General features: G+C 39.1%; 1 protein-coding gene across 1 annotated transcript in view; it reads left to right on the top strand.

The window, feature by feature from the left end:
• The window catches only part of MYO10 (myosin X), a 145,528-nt gene that overhangs the window by 108,509 nt on the left and 15,254 nt on the right, over nucleotides 1-21,765 (top strand). The window contains 15 exon segments of the mRNA XM_078391709.1: nucleotides 2,698-2,822; nucleotides 2,974-3,088; nucleotides 3,824-3,930; nucleotides 5,464-5,676; nucleotides 5,933-5,972; nucleotides 6,621-7,520; nucleotides 8,680-8,803; nucleotides 9,402-9,645; nucleotides 11,094-11,189; nucleotides 15,197-15,290; nucleotides 16,742-16,797; nucleotides 18,089-18,231; nucleotides 19,381-19,575; nucleotides 20,017-20,174; nucleotides 21,062-21,185. Coding sequence (XP_078247835.1) covers nucleotides 2,698-2,822; nucleotides 2,974-3,088; nucleotides 3,824-3,930; nucleotides 5,464-5,676; nucleotides 5,933-5,972; nucleotides 6,621-7,520; nucleotides 8,680-8,803; nucleotides 9,402-9,645; nucleotides 11,094-11,189; nucleotides 15,197-15,290; nucleotides 16,742-16,797; nucleotides 18,089-18,231; nucleotides 19,381-19,575; nucleotides 20,017-20,174; nucleotides 21,062-21,185 — 2,734 coding nt within the window.

Raw genomic sequence — 21,765 nt, 5'->3', positions numbered from 1 at the left:
CTAAAGGCAAAGTCTGAAATGTGCCCGCAATGCCTGTAAAATGGTGAGTGACAACGAAACATTGAGCTGTTGTAGGAACTGTGCACTTTCGTTCTCGGCTTGCATTTATTGTCTCGGGAGGTGGATGGGGGAAAGTATTCAGATGGGGAAGAAACTTTGTGCATGGAGGAAGAGTCTGACTTGCTGTTGTAAATGGAAATGTTGCATCTTAGAGTAAGCTTTGTAAAATCTGTATTTTGTTTCATTTCCCACCAATATAATATAAATGTTCTGCTGTCTGATCATTTTGTCACTGCTAAACAAAATGATTTCTGTGCCTTTGGATCAGATTTCTTTTCACCCCTTCTCTGCAGTATTTAAACTATTGCAGTCCTGAAACTATTCAGAGAAAAGGAGCATAAGCACGAGGGTGGGGATGGCTGAGAGAACTTAATACTGTTTGATTTAAAAACAAAAGTTGCTACAGATAGATATTACAGTATAATGAGGAAGAAGTAACTTGAATCTGGTCTGTTTCTGTGTATTCCTCTTGACTGTTTTGAATAATTGTGTCCCCACCTTGCTTGCAGAAAATCTGTGCTGCACATCAAAAACATTTTATTTTTATTGTATCATGGCGGGGGTCATATTCATCAGGCAGAACAAAGATACTAAGTTCCATTGGCTAAAAGAACAGCTCCTGTGATTAAAGTTACGTATGTGTAACTTGACTCCAGGTGGCTTTTGTGAAAAAAAAAACGGAGGATGCTTTCATGAAATGGGTCAGTTTGGGGTTATACAGAGGAGGAAGATCAGGTTAATGTAGAGGGCAGCCTGATTCCATCCTTTGCAGTGCTAGACCTTTTCATCAACTCAAATCTCAGATTCAGTATACATTTTTGAAGGCCTTATAAGTAAACGTGAAATAGAAATAAAAAGTTTAAAAAGACAAAAATGTGGTGGCACCTTAAAGACTAACTTTTATATATATATTTAATGTGAAGTTTTGTGGACGAGTTCACTTCATCAGACATAAGACTAGAGATTTAACATGACAAATATTCATCCATGGTATCAGAATAAAGATATCAAATACAGATATCGTGGTTGGTTGGTTGGTAAGAAAGTTAGTTGGTGTTTAACATTGTGATGATAGCGCCTTTGATATGCAGGACTTTTGAAAGCCTGCAGCCTACCTAATTGTGCTCACTTGAGGACAACATATTTCCTGAGTTTGAAGAGCTCTGGTTTATCATATGCCACCACTGCTCTGGTCTCCCAAGACGGATTGCTTGAATCTAGGGTCCTTGGAACACTTGTGCTTAATCTGAGGACTGAATATGATAGTTTAACAATCCAGTTTTTATTCCTCCCCACCCCAACATCCTTCAGGATTTATGACATGCAACACAAGCTTTAGAAGTCTCCCTCCTGTGCTCTGTCTCATATGAACTTACGTATACTTATATCAGAAGATATTTTAGAAACCTTGAATTGATGTGTAACTATAATAAACAACAGAATACTAATTATTTTTCAGCTATAATTTTCAAGCGTATTCATGATAAGTAAATGTGGTCCCTAGCCAAAAGAAAAGAAAGATGAGGAAAGATAGTAATGCCTGGTTGTGAAAATGCCTTTTCTAAATGCTTACTCACTAGATCAGTATAATTGAGAGTATTTTTAATTGTCTGTGTTCTAGTGTTGCATTCCTGAGATAAGTATCTATTGGAGGGGCTGTTTATATTACTGTAGATCATGTTCCATCACAGTCTTTAAAAGAAAAAGAATGAGATATGTTTTTCTATAAGTAAAACAATTCTCAGTTATCCGTAGAAAAGTTAAATCCATATTTTATACTGGTGGTATTTGCCCTGTAAGTAGGATTTTATGACTTCTTGGGAATACAAATCAAGATATTTTGGTTTTTTTTCCCCAAGGCTCACAGCAATTCATTTTGAGATGCCATTCTGTCACTGACAAGGCACCCTTATGCTCCATCTTCCAGTCAACAATTTGGAATTGTTAAATAGTAATGAACGCAAATGAGATGGAATTGTTATTGGATTAAGCGTGGCTAAAGGCCTCAAAGTGGGATTTACCTCTCTAATTGTCCCTTTTGACTTATTCCATTTAGAAACAGTTTCCATCTTTGCTTAATTAGTCCTGTTTCTGCTTCTTTAAAAAGAGAGAGAGAGAGAGAGAGGAGGATACTTTTCTTGTTACTTAACCCTCTTCCCTGGATTTCACTTGTTACATTTACATTTTAGTTGTTTTTCCATTTTGGCTGCTTTAAAGGCACAAGAGCAAAGCCAACCCTCTCCCTGCAACTTGGTAACTTCATTCCATTGTCTCTTCAACACACCTCCAATAGTCTTTAGAATGTTTATCATTTTACATGTTGTACTTCTTCAGAGAGACCCAAGAACTGCACTTACTTACTTTTACATCTGAAAGATCACATTTGTGAAATTTGGTTGTTTCCCCACATACCCCCCCCCCCACAAAACTACTTGACAGCAGAGGCTGATACTTTCCCCTTCTCTGTGGCTGACATTTTGAAGGGAATTTATCAGCTTTTACGGATGTCTCTTTATAAGAGCAACACAATCATATGTTTTGGAGTTCTGCGTCTCTGACTCACCCTAAGTTGCACATTCACTACCATCACTTCAATATCAAACATAACTGACCAGGCTGTGTTTTATTGTTTTTCAGATGCCCGACCAGTTTGATCAAAATGTGGTGCTGAACCAGCTGCGTTACTCTGGTATGCTTGAGACAGTGCGAATACGAAGGGCTGGTTTTCCAGTGCGGAGGCCATTCCAAGATTTCCATAAAAGGTAACCCTCCTTGCTTATGAAATTATAGCAAGGAGAAGCCTATCGAGGCGTCTAAGATTATAGGAGTGGATAATGGTTTAAGTGGAGGCAATTTTTCATTTTTAAAGGAGATCACTCTCGTCATTTTTTGTTTGTTTGTTTGTTTCTACAGATACAGAGTCCTGATGAGAAACTTAACCCTCCCTGAAGATATAAAAGGAAAATGTTCTGCCCTCCTTCAACTGTATGACAGCACAAACACTGAATGGCAGCTTGGAAAATCTAAGGTGAATTTTAAAAAATGAATATTCTTATTGCAAAACTAGGAGTTAGTGAAACTTCCAGCTATGCTGTTATTTGTGTATATAGGAAAAGGTAGTATTTTTGACATTGCTATGAGCCCACCATCTACACTCCACATCTGTTCAATGTTCCCTGCATCCATGATATTGGTCCTGCCTCCTGCAGTGCAGGGTTAAAACTAGTGTCAAAAGAGTAAAAAAAAAAAAAAGGGGGGGGGACTTGCTTTCCAGATGTTTTTACACCATCATTGGGTGGTGGTTCATTTGTATTTTGCTATGCCCTGATTTCCTCTAGTGCTGATCTGCACACTTTGTGGGTGGGTATCATTTGATGGTGTTTCCTTATGGGCCTATTCTGTTGATCCATACACTTCCTTTATGTTCATAAACCTTGGACTACACTAGCATTTCTTCACAGGGCTATATGACAGTTGCCAAGGCCTTTTTTCCATATCCTAATTTATGTGTTTGCGGACCTCCTTTGGCATACCTTACAGGTGAAACTAAAATTTGACCTCGCATGTGGGGTCAACTTTTCTTATTGCAGTAGACTTCCGAGCAAGCATTAGTTCTTTAAAAGCTCTAACCAACTCTAGAAGCTCTCCAGAAGGATAGAGAAGAGAACAATGCAGGACAAGAAAACTTTTTACAGTTGATTTTCTCACTCTTCTCTCAGATATTACTTCTTTCACGAAATCTTGTTTTTGCACTTTTTTCAAGGTGTTTATTCGTGAATCTTTGGAGCAGCAGCTGGAAAAACAACGAGAGATAGAAGTTGACAAAGCAGCAATGATCATCCGGGCCTATGTCTTGGGCTACATGGCACGGTAAATAATTAGCAAATAGTTTTACTATGAGACCTCTAGACTATCTAAGACAGTCTTGTCTACTGTTAGCTAATAACATATCTGAAGCCTGCTTTTATGTGGGATCCCAGGCTTTCATAGCATTCCTGCCTAAGACAAAAGATTATCAGTGGTCTGAACTAGACTCACATACTTGTTACCAGAGCATTGCTTTCTAATTCTGAAAAGTGTAACAAAAGAAGTGGAGTAGACTCTACACAGTTGTATCAGTTTGATTCCACTTTAAGTGATATGGCTTTGACCTGTGGAATCCTGGGGTTTGTAGTTTGGTGAGCTGCTGAGAATGCTATGCTACATAGTTCTAGTGCACTCCCCTGAACTATAGCTGAGAATTCTGGGTACCTCCCCAAACTACAGATCTCAAGATTCCATAGGCCAAAGTCATGACGGTGAAAATGGAAACAAACTGCTATGACTTGGTTGTCTAGAAACACTCTATCTCCATTTTGAAATCTGAAAACATTTTCATTATTCTGTGAGATAATTTACAGGTTATTTTTGTCACATAGAGCCCAAGACAACTTGATGAACTAGTAGACATATCATGTAAAACAGTCTTCACATGATAGTGCATCCTGTGTGTCAGAATGAGAGGCTGGTGTTATCTGTCAGCATCACAAAGGAACACCACAGTTTTGACATGCAGAGGTTTTACATCACTTGGAAGCACAATATGGTGGCTGGGTGGCACATTAGAGAAAAGCTGTTATGGGAGGCTTGCTTTTGTAGCATTCCCTAGGCAACACGTAGGTGGTTCTTAGTTATGCCATCTGATGCTTGCTCACTGTTTGCATATCACTAATTTAGGTGTAATCCCAGATTACTTTATTTATTCTGTTAAGAGAAAAAAATCGAAGAGTTGTATATTTGTAGCAGGAGAAGGAAGAGTCAATCTAGCAGACCAAACCATTTAAACTGATTTTTTTTCAGAAATAAAAGAACAATGGAACTAGGTGCTTGAATTATGACACATTATTTGCTTACTTCATGTCATGCATTATGTACTGGAGTCTGAGTAGTAGATCCCATCTGTTTACTTCCCACATAAGTCAATAAAGGGTTGTTCAATAGCTGTTTGTGCAGTGAGGTCATTTCTTTTCATGTGTATATTAGCCCTACCTATATATCTTCACCTCTTACAAATCTCTTACAAGAACAAAAATGATATCTTCAAAGACAAAGGCCGCTGTTTCTCTTTTATTTCTTTATGTCAGTGCTGTATATATCAAACAATCTTAATGAATTTCAAACAGAGAAGGCAGTGGTGTATAAAAGCAAGTTTGCTTAGTCTTGGTGCCTTTTTCATTTTACAAGAGTATGAATTTAACCTTTCTAGCAGATCAGTACTAACATGAGCTACAATCAAGCCATGTTTGCAGGAGCCAACAGTGCTACCTACAAGCCTTCCCTTACCACTTCAAATCTTTAATTTATTTAAGTCGTATTGATAATTCCAGTAACCTTCTTCACATAGACATGTCTGTCTTTTTTCAGAAAACACTACCGAAGGGTGCGTTACTGTGTGGTTGTCATACAGAAGAACTATAGAGCTTTCTACCTAAGGAGGAGATACTTACTCATGAGGAAAGCAGCCATCACTTTCCAGAAACAGCTGCGAGGCCAGATGGCCCGTTGTGTTTACAGGCGGCTACTAGAGGAGAAACAACGGCAAGAAGAGGAGAAGATGAGGAAGGAGGAGGAAGAAAGGTATGAATTGCATTTTTGCTTGCTGATATCTGTTGAGCAATGTGATGTTTGCTCAAGGTAGTGGCAATACACTTTGGAATTGTGTGCATGCGTAATTGAGCACAGTAAGCAAAATTCTATCATGAAAAGTCAATAATTGTAATTTTATACCCACAGAAATTTGCTCATAGTTTTGGGAAACCATATCCTGAAAAACTGAATTCCTACCTTATTGTCTTTTAGTTCTTTTCTAACATTTCTTTATTACTGTTTTTAGAAAGCGACAAGAGGAGGAAGCACAGCGTCTTGCTCAGCAGGTGCACTGTTTTAATTTTTCTTTCCACTTTGTGTATGTGTGTGTGTGTGTGTGTGTGTGTGAGAGAGAGAGAGAGAGAGAGAGAATAAATCTCAGGGTGATAACATTTGATCTGTGGAACATACGGTGATGCTAAAGTACCACTAATTACAAAAAGCTGGCCAGTGAATTTAATAATGTTGTTTGCATCTGATCTGTTTGTTCTGCACTGTCCTGCTGCTTTTGGGAAATGGGTGCAAGGTTTTAAGGAAGCGTGGGGCAGACAAAAATGGCAACCTTACCCTGATTTCCCTCCTTCCTTCTCCACAAAATGTTCTAGTGTCACTGTCCAGTGATTTGTCACTTCCAAAAGCAGGAGCCAATGACAGAGATGAGGGGACAGGGCCATGTAGATGCGCTGATATTGGGATAAAAATTATGTAAGAAGGGAGGGTTCAACACAAGACTGCTATTTTGAGCAGCTTGCCTGTATAATTATTATACATTAACTCTTGACAACATGTCAACATTTTGCTGTGTGCTGGTCAGCATAGTGATACAACTGTGCCTTATGCAAAGAGAAAAAAGAGTTCTTCATAGTGAATGTTGTGTAAGGATTAAGTAGTTGAGCAGGGTCTGGAACAAGGCATCTTGTATGTCATCAATGCAGGCTGAGAAGAAGCGGCAGCAGGAACTGGCAGCTATTCAGGAAGCTCAAAAGGAAGAAGAGCTAAAGCGACAGCTGGAGAAACAGAAAGAGAACAAGCAGATAGAAGAAATCCTGCGCTTGGAAAAAGAGATTGAAGACTTGCAGCGTATGAAGGAGCAGCAAGAACTGTCATTGACAGAGGCATCCTTGCAGAGGCTGCAACAGCTCCGAGATGAGGAGCTGAAACGGCTGGAGGATGAAGCCTGTCGAGCAGCGCAAGAGTTCTTGGAATCCCTGAACTTTGATGAAATTGATGAATGTGTCCGAAACATTGAAAGGACACTCTCCGTTGGCAGCGGTTTCTGTGCTGAACTTGACGAATTGGCTGGGAAGACAGGCAGTGAAAAACCCAATTTTAACTTCAGTCAGCCATACCCTGAGGAAGAGGTAGATGAGGGCTTTGAAGCAGACGATGATGCTTTCAAGGATTCACCTAACCCAAGTGAGCACGGCCATTCTGATCAAAGGACAAGTGGTATTAGGACAAGCGATGAGTCGTCAGAAGAGGATCCATACATGAATGATACAGTAGTGCCAACAAGTCCTGCCACTGGAAACAGTACGCTAATTCCTTCTAGCCATGATTCCCTCAGTCTCCACAACTCTTCAAGTGGTGAATCCACCTATTGCATGCCAGAAAACATTTCATGCAGGCCTCCAACTTCCACAGACCTAATCTCTCCTGATGGGGACTATGATTATGACCAAGATGACTATGAAGATGGTGCTATCACTTCCGGAAGCAGCGTGACTTTTTCTAATTCTCACAGTAGTCAATGGTCACCTGACTACCGTTGCTCTGTGGGAACATACAACAGTTCTGGAGCGTACCGATTTAGTTCTGAGGGAGCTCAGTCTTCTGTGAGTATTGTTTTCCTTACCGTTATACACATTTTGAGGGAAAAACAATGCTAAAATTTTGTAGTTTGAAAGGAACACTGTGACAATTAATGTAACATAATTATCTTTATCAAGGATGGTTCTTAATTGCCAGTCCAGGTATTAAATATGATTTCCACAAAATTCTTTTCCTGTTTCCTAAGGGCAGATTTCTCATCATTTCTCATTCTTCAGTATTCCAAATACAATTTGAGTTAATTGTAAGATTCAAATATAAAATTAATATATTTTTTTCTTAATGCTTCTTTTATGGCTGCCATTTGAATGGGCTACTCTGGGGCATCACACTACAGATGAAATCAAACTCTTCTCAAATGTTACAGGAGAAAAGCACTGTCGGCCTTAAGTGACACAGAACAGAAACTATGAGGAAATCTATTAGCAAAAGAAAGGAAGTCCTGAAGGGTTCAGGTTCAGTGAAACAAGCATTTCCTAATGCATAATATTTACTATTTAAAAAAACAGATTAGGAGTTTTCTGCTGTAACTTGGCAGGTAATTTCTGCCCATACCTACAAACACATATAGAAAGTACCCCTGTTTCATTTTAGATAACTATCCTTTTGTACCATGAAGGGAAATTTCTCCTGGAAGAGGGAGTGTATTACAATAGCTAATCAGCAATGAGGCTGATAGTGAATTGGCTGTGTATTAAGAAAAAAAAAAGCATGAAATTGATTTTATTTACCATGAATGAAGCAACAGAGGGCTATCAGAATAACATACTCTGGGAAATAAAGGTGAAATAACCTTGATAGCAAAGGAGTGATTATAAATAGAAGCATCGTATGTTACATGTGATTTATACTTTTAAAAATGTTTGTATTCTGGGGTGGGTGGGGGGATGTACGTTTATGAGGCAGTGGCAATGAAATTTTCAGGCATTTTCCCCATCCCATCTTCCTCACTTCCTGGTATTCCTTTGAGCAATGGGCAGCAGTCTTCAAGCTCACATACTTTCTCCTCTACTCCCTTCAGTTTAAAAGAGAGATCAGATAAGCATATGAAACTCTATGAAGGTCCCAGAGGAAGATGCCATGTGAATGTGAAGAAATTGCTCTAGGTTATGCTTTTTTTAAAATGTTAACTTCTCAATATTATGTTCCATTTTGATCTTCCAGTTTGAAGACAGTGAAGAAGACTTTGACTCAAGGTTTGATACAGATGATGAACTTTCTTATCGCAGAGATTCTGTCTACAGCTGTGTCAGCCTGCCCTATTTTCATAGCTTTTTGTACATGAAAGGTACGGAACAGTCCAGAAGAATTTAAAGGCCCAAAATGAGATTGTTTTCTTCCTCAGACGTCATGTATTGGTGCTCTTCTTCTTTACTGATGATGGAAAACAGTCAGGAATCTGTCAGATATATTTTAGAATGATGACTAGGTCTCATCCCAGTAGTCATGGTGTTGGAAGTTATCTCAGTTTTACCAGTTTTATCTATCTGCATTTTTCATAATATCTATCCTAATTATTAAGAAAAGAAAGCACGTCTGGATACTCCAGGATTGCCTAGAAATTTAAAGAGAAATTAAAAAATAAACATGTCAAAGGAAAGGATTATTTCAGACTTTTGGACAAGATTAAAGATAACACTTTTCAAAAGGTGTTTCTAAATGCCTGAATATGCAATAGATAGAAGAATCACAAGAAGATGCTAGGCATTTAGCAGAAGATGATTAGCAAGTTCCTTTATGAAATAAAGTAGTAATAATCTCCAAGTATACCTGAAAGACAGTTGTCAGGTTTTGTAGAAGCATTCACCACAACGCAGAGCTTTGAACATGTTTTTAAACAAGGCCACTTTTTAAAATCTATTTTTTTCCTTCCCACATCCTGACAGGGGGCTTGATAAATACCTGGAAGCGGCGTTGGTGTGTCTTGAAAGATGAAACCTTCTTATGGTTCCGTTCAAAGCAGGAAGCACTCAAGCAAGGCTGGCTGCATAAAAAAGGTGGTGGGTCATCTACGTTGTCCAGAAGAAACTGGAAGAAACGCTGGTTTGTCCTCAGGCAATCCAGGCTGATGTACTTTGAAAATGATAGTGAAGAAAAACTCAAAGGGACACTTGAAATCCGAACAGCCAAGTAAGTGAAATAGATATAAGGTATGCTTGTGCATATACCAGCCACCTTCAGCATCCTTAGGAATAAAATCCCTTAAGCTGCCAATCAACATCCTTCCTCAAGTGTCCAAACCAAGGATGAATGAATCTCTTAGGCTTAGTTTTGCTCAAGGTATTGTTCCTTCCAATGCTAACTTTTTTCTGTCCTATATCTGCAATAAGGCAATTTTTTAAAAAAATTCTGCATGAAAATGTTTACATTTTTATGAATATTTTTTCAAAAATCTGTATATTTTGTATACATTTTTCAACTTACCCATGTTTGTATTCATTATGCATCTTCACAAATTTCAGATCCAAACTAAGGCTGTGACTACATTGCCAAATAATATGGGAAATGCTCCAGGATTGAGAGGGTCGGATTTGTTCTGTTGACTAGACAATGAAAAATCAAAGCACATGAGCCCAGAGTTCTTCCCCCCATCCTTAGATTTTTCCTCTGCCACTGGGGCTTCTATGTTTGGAACTGAATGCATCCATGTTGGTTCAAGTGATGTGATCATTGAACCGATACAGGTTCATGACTGAATGGCTTTTCCAGCTTCCTAGTTTAAGATGGGGAGAGAGGAGGTGAAGGGGCACTTGCTGGGGTGTCAGTTCCCTTCAACGCTGCACTTCTTGTCTCCAAACGGATTGTTCTGAAGGCTTGGTGCCAGCACTGGTGCATCAGGACACACAGGAGACCAGAAAGAGAGAAATGAGGAAATCAGCAGAGATGAGAAAACCTTGTTTGCAGCTTGTTAGGGTAACTATACTGCTGTTGTGCCTCCTGCAAATCTGGATAGCTATAGTAGAGCTGCTTTAACGAGGTGTAAAAAGTGCTGATTGGCAATGTACTCCTTCCTTTTTGCTGACTTTTGTGTGATGGGCTCAAACACGTTCATTCAGGGGAAACTCAACTTCTTAGGAGTAAATTCATAGTGGATCACGTCACATTTTTCCTGCTGTATAGTCACACCGTAAGTAAGTTGAACTTGGTTCCTGATTATCTCAGCTGCACAGAGGTCATGACTAATTTGTCTCATTAATTCTAGTCATATCTAAAGTCAACTGACCTAGTCTGGATCCAGCTCTTGAGTTTTTGGAATGAAACTTACATCTCTCCAGGTCACTGTGAGCTCCATGACCATTTTAAATCATCTGCTTCAAACCACACACGTAAATTGGGTCACAGTAGATGCAATTCCAATAGCTGAACAAAATTAAGATAAAAATGAAGCAGGTCAATAAGAAGTCTTCATAGACATAACTAATGGGCACATTCCTGCATGGGAGCAAAGTAGAAAGGAAATTGTTTCTGGGCATTTAAATTAGACTCCAGAGGTTCAATATTACAAATGATTGCTTTTAAATCCCCAGGATCTTGTCAATATGAATGCATTGTATTTCTGTCTTCCCTTTCCATTTCAGAGATATCATTGATAACACTAGCAAGGAAAACGGGATTGACATTGTCATGGCTGATAGGACCTATCATTTGATTGCTGAGTCACCAGAGGATGCAAGGTAGGAACTTTAGTTTCTCTAGCTTAATTTTAATTTTTTGCACATATCAACTCCAGTACTAGCAGTAACGTTATTTTAGCATTCTTCACCAAACAAAGCAGGGAGTGAGGTTTTAGATGTAGCCTAGCTGGCTATATTTTAAGGCTCTCAAAAACATGGCCATCAGTGAAATGTCTTGTAAAGAGCAAGAATAATGTAATGTTCAATTTCCTTGATGAGCATCAGATTAAACAGTTTCGTTCATTCTCATATTTTATTTGCACATCAGAATCAAGCATTTTTATAGCACATGAGTACCGGGCTGTTGTAATTCACATTAAAAAGAACACTCAATAACTGAACAGTATATCAAGTAGAACAAAGTTTAAGTGCTTCCCATATGTGCTGATTTAACATCAGCTTAAATTTTTCAGGATCTAACACTAAGGGTGTGCTAATATCATTTATGGTCAAAGAGGAAGCTAAACTATTCTGAAGTAAACTGAACTTTTCAACCTTTGGACTTTTTTCCTCTCTCCAAATTTTTATTCACACTGTTGAACATTTCTTTTCATTGATTAGAAGTGGATCAGTGACCACCTTTGAGATTTAAAAAAATTATATTTCCAGTTGATTAGAAATAAAATACCAAGTGATCATACCCCAAAATAGATCTGTTGAAGTGTCAACTAAGTTTACTATAGTTTAAGGTGACTTTTGCCCTTTGTCACATATTTTAATCTTTTTTTCCAAAACATAAAGATAATTGTGTGCATTTGTTGTGTACACAATACCTATGCTCCAGGTTTACCTCTTACCATTTTCTTTACAGTATTTATCTTTCCATGAAACACTGTCCTCCTGACAGACCTCGGTTATAATGGGAGCTTTTTATCTTCCAGATGTACCAAAATAAAAACATCTTATGCTGTAAACCAGATACTTGAACTGTTTGGGCTGTCCAGTTCATTCTGAATCTACTCTTGCCTGTTTTTACAACTCAGAAAGATTCTGAGAATTGAAGGAACTCACTTACAGAGAATCATGTTTATTGTCCCCTTTACTTTTAATTGCCTTTGTTGTTATTTTTTTATCAGTAAGAACAGTGGTCTGCATTTAAGTTTCACTGTAGGTTCCTTAATACCAGTTTTGATCATGGCCAAAACCATCCTGCTGGATTGGATTGAGATGGGATGACTGACTATTGCTGAGAATTTCTTAAAATTGACCTGTTTTAGGTTGAGGGTTGTTTGTTTACTTTTGTTTTTAAGAAAAGAAGTATCATTATAACTAAATCAGCAAACTAAGAGCAGGATAGTTTGTGGTAATCTAAAAGCAACCATTTCCAAAACCCAGTTCACAGGAATGTAGAGTTCATCGCAGCTTGAGTACACCAGTGAGTAAGTCCTGTTGAGTCAACAGCTCTGCTCTGGTTGGGGTTAGCCATTGTCATGGTAGCTGGCAAGGGACGAGCAACTGGTACGCTGCCTAGGGGGTCCAAATGCAGATCCCTGGGATGCTGTTTTCATGGAAAACCAGGAAGGGAAGTCTTAGCAGGGGGGCTTGGCATGACAAGTCTCAAACATTTGCTGGGAATGAGAAATTTTGCAAGTACTCTGTCACATCCCTAAACAGTAGCGTTTTGTTCAGCTCCTGAGGCTGGAAAATATGCCAAAATAGTTAGTCATTATCTTTTTTCACCTTTGCCCAAGGATTAACATAAAGCAGTCTAAACAGAAATGCCAGTTGGAAGTTAATATTTAGCTGGTTCAGATTGGGGTATAGCTGTTCTCTGTGCAGTGAATCAGGAGCCACTTTCATGGCTTTACATGTTGGACAGAGCCCGTCTCTTCTGATCATTAGAAATCCATCACACTTTAAAGATTAAGTGCATTTGGTGAAGAGAAACATCGGGAGTGACCTTGGGCAAATCACTTTCTCTGTCACCCTAATGAAACACTCAGGTAGAGCCTGGAAAGTTACTGTTAAGAAGAATGAATACAATAGCATGCTGAAGCGACCTATAACTGAATGATGCCCTGGGAGCTCAAGCTCTACACCCAGGGTTGTTGCAGGGGAAAGATGATCTCTGTGTAAGCAGCTCAAGCTTACCTTTCACTGAAGGATGAAAGCCCTCCTCTTTACATTTCAAATCACCATGGACAGAGAGGAGCACGCTGGCCCCCTCTGTTTCCATAGTCATTATTCTCCTACATGTGGAGAGCAACAAATCAGGCGAGAGCTGTGGAGGGGAAGACAGTCACCGTCCTTCAATGTTGATTATGAATTATTTCTTATCCCTCAGCAAATTATTGAGTCCTTGTAGTTAATTTTCACCTTAGTACATGCATAGAGATTAAAAAAGAAATTCTGGACGTTTTAATTGATGAACCAGGTTTTTCAGATGCCATAGATGAGTATTAATTTTGTAAAGATAGCTACACAACAGTCAGACTCCCGTAGTGTTTGCGTAGATTTGTGTACCTTGCCACAGCAAACTACACTAATTGGCAAGGTGCCACCATACGTCTCAGTCATGTACCCAGTGGTGAAATCAAGATACAATCTAGCAGCTCATCACTTAGCTGCAATAAGCTTCAGCAAGTTATGCAAAATTTATGCAGACACCAATAGAATATTCTGGACAATGGCATTCAACTGTGGAAAATGAACAAAATAGAACAGAAATTGGAAAGTACTTGATAGAAAAAAGGAGATTTTCCCCACATCATGATAGTTTATGAGGGCAATTACATTTTAAATGTTAGTGGCTAGTTAAATAATTGTCAGTTTTCAGCATCGTATAATGGGTGAAGACCGGTTGGCTTGTCTGTTATGTTTTGTTGGAAATGGTGTTCCTTTTGACAGGTGCTGACAAATGTTATAAATTCTTCCTTGTGCCTCCTTCCATGATTTTTCCTGTTGTGGAAATAGGGACAGATTTGTTTCTCTAGGAATTTTTCTGACTTAGCTTTCCACGTCATCTCTGGTCATTTTCTTGCTTTATCTTGTTTGTTACATTGCTTTATTACATTTATTGTATTTTGTAAATCATTTTGGGATTGTTCTTAAATGAACAGCACTGCCTCCATTTTCATAAATAAATAGATAGATAGATAGATAGATAGATAGATAGATAGATAGATAGATAGATAGATAGATAGATAGATAGATAGATAGATAGATAGATAGATAGATAGATAGATAGATAGATAGATAGATAGATAGATAGATAGATAGATAGATAGATAGATAGATAGATAGATAGATAGACTTATATTTTGCCAATATGTAGAAGAGTAATTGAATACTAAGAATGAATACAAAAAATTAGGGAATAATCAGAGTTTGTTGAACTGATAGCAAGAAAAAGCTGGCATCATTGTGGGAAGCTATAAAGATGCGGATACAGAAATGTTCTCTGTGTTTCTGAATCGTACATAAAATGCTGGTGTATGTTTTTGTTTTTTTGCTGCATATGATTGTTGCCCTAATAAAAAAAAGCAAACATATTGAAGATAGGTTCAAAGCGAGAGGAACTTAATACAGAGAATATGTTATTGTCGAAATCAGTGTTATGTCATTTCTGGTTTCTCTGTGGGAAACTTCAGGATATCAGTGGAAAGAAGGGTTTTGAATGGCAATGAAACGACCTCACCTTGTCATAATGGTAAGTCATTGTAGTGGCCAGGGATTTTGTTTACTCTGGAGTAAATGAAATTGTGGGAGTCTCAAAAGTAAATTGCAGGCAATTAATATGTATGGCCACAAGCCTGGCACACAACCAAGCACACAATTGACATTTTATTAATTAGCTGTGCCTTTTACACAATTTTCCTTACTTCAGAGTGGAATTCCATTAAGATTCTGGCTGGGGTCACAGTGGCATAAAACAGAAGAGTGGTTATTTAAATTCTAATATGCCTTATTAATTAACTAGCTTAACAGACATCCTTTATCTCAAGATAATAAGAAAGACATGCCATAGTATAAGATCTTTTTATGCTAATTCTTCTCTCTTTCTGCAGTCAGTGGTTCAGCGTCTTGAGTCAAGTTCATGCTTCTACAGAACAGGAAATCAGAGAGATGCATGATGAGCAGGCAAACCCACAGAATGCTGTGGTAAGGAAGGATTTAAAGGCACATCACCTCAGAAGTTTGTTTTTGTAGGATCAGAAGGTCTTGGATGTCATTTATATAGTACCAGTATTACTGTAGTAACATGTTGAGTAGATCCCACTGGCCAGGCTTTCCAGAGCAGAGATAATCTAGCTGTGAGGTGGGTTGAACTAGTTAATGTTCTGCCTTTACATGCAGTAAACTTTCTGTACAAGACAAATCTTGACCATTTTGCAAAATGCAGTAATACAGTATACCGCAACGTGGGTGAATTTAATCCTCTAGCCACCATTGCAATTATTGCATGGAATGCAGGGGTTCTCTCTATATATGCAAATGAATGAGATGGATGGACTGCAAGTTCTTGTTGCAGAAGTCTACAGAAGCAGTCTGAAACACAGGCAGATTCCTAAGGAGATCAGTCGGGGGAGGGGGAGCCATTTGCACAGCATACCAAATAACATAACCATTGGTGGGCTCAGAAGGTTCTTCTGTCTAGATCTGCCATCTAATTGGTGTAGAGCAGTGGTTCCCAACCTTGAGTAAGCCAGGTATTCTTGGACTGCAATTCCCAGAAGCCTTGGCCACCAGCTTTGCTGGCCAGGGTTTCTAGAAGTTGCAGTCGAAGAAAACCTGGCTTCCCAAGGTTGGGAACCCACTGGTATAGGGGATAAAGCCAACATCATGATACAGCAATACATTCTAGTACAATAGAACTTTCTATCCCTCCCCTCCTCCTTACAGCTCTCTCCATCACCTAAGCAAAGCTTCAGTGTTTTGCACCCCTCTGAACCAGGTTTCTGAGGTGTATGGGAGAGAATACAATGGGGGGGGAGTTCACCTTCCCCAGTTCCACTGACAGAAATAGTTCATTAGCATATACGCCACATTAGAAGCTGGTAAGCATTTTCCCCCTGCATAAGAAGTTTGCAATAGAGAACTTGTGCCTTACCAAAGGAAGTTATGAAGTGATTGTATTCTATCTGCACATGCTTTTCCTTGTCAAAAGTGACTGGCTATTCATATCAGTTCCTCCCTGTAAGGCTGGAATAACAATTTGGTTAACATTTTGATGCAAACTCAGCAAGTTTGCACTCTCTAGATTGGGACACAAACTGGAGTGCAGTTTCCATTGGAAATCCACCATTCCCCCAAACACCATTCCCCCAAAGTGCAGTCTTGAACAAAATGGGCAAAAGTGTATATATTCAGGAAAAACCTCCACAAAGTGCATATTCACAAATCAAGCTGGAAACAGGACAGAATGAAATCTGATAGAAACGACAGAGAAGTGCAAGTGAACTTGCCTCTCATGAAGCTCATATTTTGAAACTGAATCCATTAACTTTTCTTCTCTAAATCATTTTTAATAAGCATTTGTTTCTAATGTTTGCCCCCCCTTGGGTTCCATAAGCCAAAAAATATTCCTTATTTTTGTTCCTTGTTTCCCACAGGGCACACTGGATGTGGGGCTGATTGATTCTGTCTGTGCATCTGACAGTCCAGATCGGTAAAGTTCTGAAATACTTAATTTTGGTTAAATATTTGGTTTTGAAACTGACTGAAATCTTGTTGCTGAAGTGTAGCAAGTTGCACTAGAATAGACCTATTAAATCAGTAGAGATTTGGTGAGTCAACTCCTCCATAAATCCCACAGATTCAAATGGACCTACTCTATTGTGACTTCCTTTAGTGTAATCTCACAGCTAGAGTGGGCCCACTTAACTAAATGGACCTTATGGGGGAGTTGACTGACTAAAGCCCCACTGATTCATTGGAGTGACTGTAGTGCAACGTAGTATGCTAAGCAAAAGAATTTTAGCCACTGTGTGTTTCAGCAATGTGCTTTTCTTTCTGATCCTGTTTAACTTGAGAAAGTGATGAAGAAAAGGAAACAAGAACTGTTAATAATTCTATTCCTGTCCTTGCCCCTCATGGATAGAACATCCCTGTTGCATGTTCAGAACATACATCTTTCAGTTTTGATCATTCCCCAGTATTGAACCAGTATTGGTTCAACCTCCTTTTCAGTGAGAGAGACACAAGCAAGTAGAAAGGAACAGAAGCCTGTTTGCAGCTCTGGTACTACTTACTTTACATTTCTGAAGGAATAAAAACTCTGCTAGATAGCTCAGTGGCTTAGGTATCTGGCTGTGGAGCCAGAGGTTGGGAGTTCAATTCCCCACTGTGCCTCCTTGGCAGGGGCTGGACTTCATAATCCATAGGGTCCCTTTCAGCTCTGCGATTATAAGATTGTTGTTGTTGTTGACTCATATATAATTTGATTTCCCAAAAATGGGGGGGGGGAATCATTTAGAAGCCTGATATTATTCTAAGGTGTACTCTCAAAAGTTAGGAATTTAGACTCCCTTCCCCCAACCCCCTTTTGCTCAAAATGTTGCCAGGGGAAGGGGAATTGATATAGCCTTCTTCTGTCTTGTGCAGCTGGCCACGCTGAGAGATCCTAAGAGTTTTAGTTCCAGGTTCTAGTTGGGAATCCTTCTCCACTGGCCTTTATAATGGCTCTGGCATATTTCTTATGTGCATAAAAACATTGACAGGGACAAGCTCTTCGTTAAACGTTTATGGAACTTAACCTTTAAGTGGCTAAGTTCTTGAATGTCAAGATTTTAAAAACAAACCAGTTAAGGAAAAATGGTAAAGGAAGTGATTCATCATTTGTCTAAATATACAGTACAAACAAGGGGGAAGTAGTTAAAAATGACAGACTCACTTTGTTATGGTCCCAAATAGTGTCCATGTTTACTATACAGGTATTTTCCTTTATATTTCCTGCACAGACCCAATTCATTTGTGATTATCACTGCTAACCGTGTTCTTCACTGCAACGCGGACACTCCAGAGGAGATGCATCACTGGATCACCCTTCTGCAGAGATCAAAAGGGGATACTCGAGTAGAGGGGCAGGAGTTCATCGTAAGGGGTAAGAACACCTTGCAGAAGAAGTCTCCTGGGAAGGTGGGGAAATTCCTGAGTAAATTCTGGTGTTGATACTTACTTGCAAAAACTGTTGCATTGATCAACCAAACCCTCACAACCCTTGGCTTAAAACTGCAATGACTGGTAGCATTTCAGTTTGTAGGGAGGTTTCCTGTAGTTGATAAAGTTAGATCTATTAGTATTGTAAGTATTCTGGCGAAGTTTTATACCAATCTACTTACAGTATCATCAAAGCTTGTGACACCAGATTAACTGGCAGGAAGTCACTCTGAAAAAGACCTGTATATTCTAAATTAGATCATTCTGCCATGTTAAACTGAGAGCCCGTGTTTTAGTGGGAATGAGCATTATGCTAGGGGCCAGTGAGGTGTGATGGATGGTGTTGGACTAGGACTCAGGAGACCTAATTTCAGATTCCACTTAGCCATGCCAACTCTCTAGGGAGTGACAGTGGTACACTGCTACTTAAACATCTTGCATAGCTCAGAAACCTTATTTGGTTGCCATAAGTTGGAAGCAATATAATGGCGTGTAACAACAACATACAGAGAGTGGACTGGTTGGTTTGCCTGAATTTGTCAAGGGTGCTATTTGTCCTCGTTTCCTTTCCTCAGTGCACAAGAATCTGGAAGTTGCAGCTGTTTTTTGCTCTTCTGATAAAAGTTAAATCCTACTGCCAGCTTTCCTTGTGTTCCCCCCATCCTCAGAATGCACATTAACAACAACCAACTGCAGAGAGATAAACCGCAGGTGGAGGAATACATGTACATACAGGCACACCATTTAAAAAAATCACTCTCACTCTTTCCATAAAACTGGGATAGATTAGGATTTAAGCCAATGGATCTGCCCATGCTTCATCTGATTGTTAACATCTTACTGAGTGAATGTGTAAGATGTTAAAGAGCCAACATATTTATCTCATGTTTGTTATGTGACAGAGATACTTGAGTCTGAAATAAAACCAACCTTTTGAAAGCTGAGTAAATGGTGTTTGAGAGTTAGATAGAGTTATAAATATCAGCTTGTTGGATGTACAATTGAGGAAAGTCACATCAGCAGAAGTTGATAGCAGTTTGGTCAGTTCCAGGAGGGTTTCAATTCAGGAAGTGTCGTTTCTTCTCCTGACTAGGATGGCTGCACAAGGAGGTTAAGAACACTCCCAAGATGACTTTGTTAAAACTGAAGAAGCGCTGGTTTGTCCTGACACACAATTCCTTGGATTATTACAAGAGCTCAGAAAAGAATGCCCTCAAATTGGGCACCCTGGTGCTAAACAGCCTGTGCTCTGCCGTACCCCCTGATGAGAAAATCTTCAAAGAGACAGGTAACTGACTTACCATAATCTATTTTTTTTCTCTTGATCCAATTGACATGACCTTCAGTAATATCCTTATGGATCTTCAACTTATTTTGGAATTTGGAAACGTGTCTAATGTTGTAAATTCACCTCAAAGGCATCTCCGAAAAGGAAATGACAGGATGTAACTTCCTATAAAACTGTTTGTTTACAATTTCCATGCTGTTTTCTAGCCAGTTATGTTTCATAAGTAAGACAGGATCTATAGGACTGCTCTAAGAAGACAGTAATAATCCCTGTGTATCAAATGTTGTGACAGGTCTCCAGTTCATAACAGATCTGATTTATTAGTTGCACCCCTTTGGTTAATTCAGAATTGTTGATAGGACTTGGGATAGCTCTGCTTCAGGTAGCTGGTCTAAACTAAAGGGACATGACATAGTATTCTCTTATTTACTGTCACCTTAGGTTACTGGAATGTAACTGTGTATGGACGCAAGCACTGTTACCGCCTCTATACCAAGCTGCTCAATGAAGCTACCCGCTGGTCAAGTGCCATCCAGAATGTAATAGACACAAAAGCACCCATTGACACCCCCACCCAGCAGCTTATTCAAGACATAAAGGTAGGGTGATCATCTTGGAGAAAATCATATAGAGAACAGAATCCATCCTATTTTTTTTTCTGCAGCAAAGGAAGGGAGTAAACCCTGCCTTGGGAAAGAGCAGGATAGGAACGAAATGGAATAATTAAAAAAGTAGAATGTTGTAAAGTGCTCAGAAATGGAGGTGGTGACCCATTATCCTCTGCCCTCGTCATGTTAGTCTTGCTCGTGTTACCAGAGAAGTTCAGTTGCTTCTGCCCCCAGCTATCCCCACAATTCTGTTTTTCAAATGCAATGCATACTCTCTTTAGCATTAAAGTGAGAGGAGAGTCTGGTTACCTTTTTTACTTAAAGGTCAGAAACAGTTTTCCCATCTCTGAACGCATTTTCACCACTGGAGAGCCTGCTTATTGGAATACTTTGTTTCACCTTTCTCTGTTTTCAATGGAAGGTTTTTGGGAGCATGGAACAAAGCCTTTTCAGTGGTGGTGACAATACTTTTGTTTTTCAAGCCAATTGTTGATGCTTTATCTCACTTTGGATGGTTGTACCTATTCATCCTATTGTTGCAAACGTTTCAGATTCTATTCATTCATTCATTCATTCATTCATTCATTCATTCATTCATTCATTCATTCATTCTATTTATTATTCTCTTTGTTTCATTATTTTGAAACTATTGTAGCTTCATTGTATATGTTTTTATCTGTATTATAAGCTACATTTGTAATCTTCAGAACAAATAAATAAGTGTGAATATTCTCAAGCAGAATTTAATTGTGAGACAGTTCTCCATTCCTATTGGAGAAATATTTTGGTTTAGTGCCTGACCCTTCAGAGGTATTCAATGGTGGGTTACTACTCATCCATCAACTGTAAATAACCCTGCCTTCTTCTATATTTACCAGGAGAACTGCCTGAACCCTGAAGTTGTTGAACAGATCTACAAAAGAAACCCTATTCTTCGTTACACACAACATCCACTTCATTCTCCACTATTGCCACTTCCATATGGAGACATTAACCTGAATGGTAAATCTAGAGCCCCACTCTCCTAATCCTGCAAAAACATCTACCTGTAAGGACTTTCACTATGTCTGTTGTTACCAAGATAAAAGGACTCTGCTTCCGTCATCTTCCTAAAGTCTCTTTTGCAGTCTTTTCATTAGTGTGCTGCTGTACTTGAACAGCAGAAGTTGATGGCTGAGCTCAGCTCAGAATAGCACCAGTTTGTGCTCCAGGTTTCTGTCTCTTTCCCCACACACACTCTCCACTCCCTATTCCAGTGCTCTGGGCAGGAGGAGCAATTATACACGTTGGTTTCCAAGTGCTTGGGAAGTAATGCCACAAAGAAATTGTTGGGTAACACCCAGGAAGGCTGAGGTAGCAAGAAGCATAGCACAGAAGTTAGGAGTTGGAAAGAACGGTCTTTGACATACTAACCCAGGAAGATGTGGGAACTTGGTGGTGGGGGACAAGGGGGAAAATGAAGACAGTTATGCAGTGTGGTTATTGGTACAATTAAATTTAAAACACACAAACATATAATTATTACATTTTGAATTCTGATTTGTCCAGACATACTTGGTGAAATCCTGTTGCTCAGCATAGT

Source organism: Pogona vitticeps, chromosome 4 (assembly GCF_051106095.1).
Source record: "Pogona vitticeps strain Pit_001003342236 chromosome 4, PviZW2.1, whole genome shotgun sequence".
Taxonomy (NCBI): Eukaryota; Metazoa; Chordata; class Lepidosauria; order Squamata; family Agamidae; genus Pogona; species Pogona vitticeps.
Note: the sequence above shows the minus strand (reverse complement) of the source record. Positions and strands in the feature narration are given on the sequence as shown.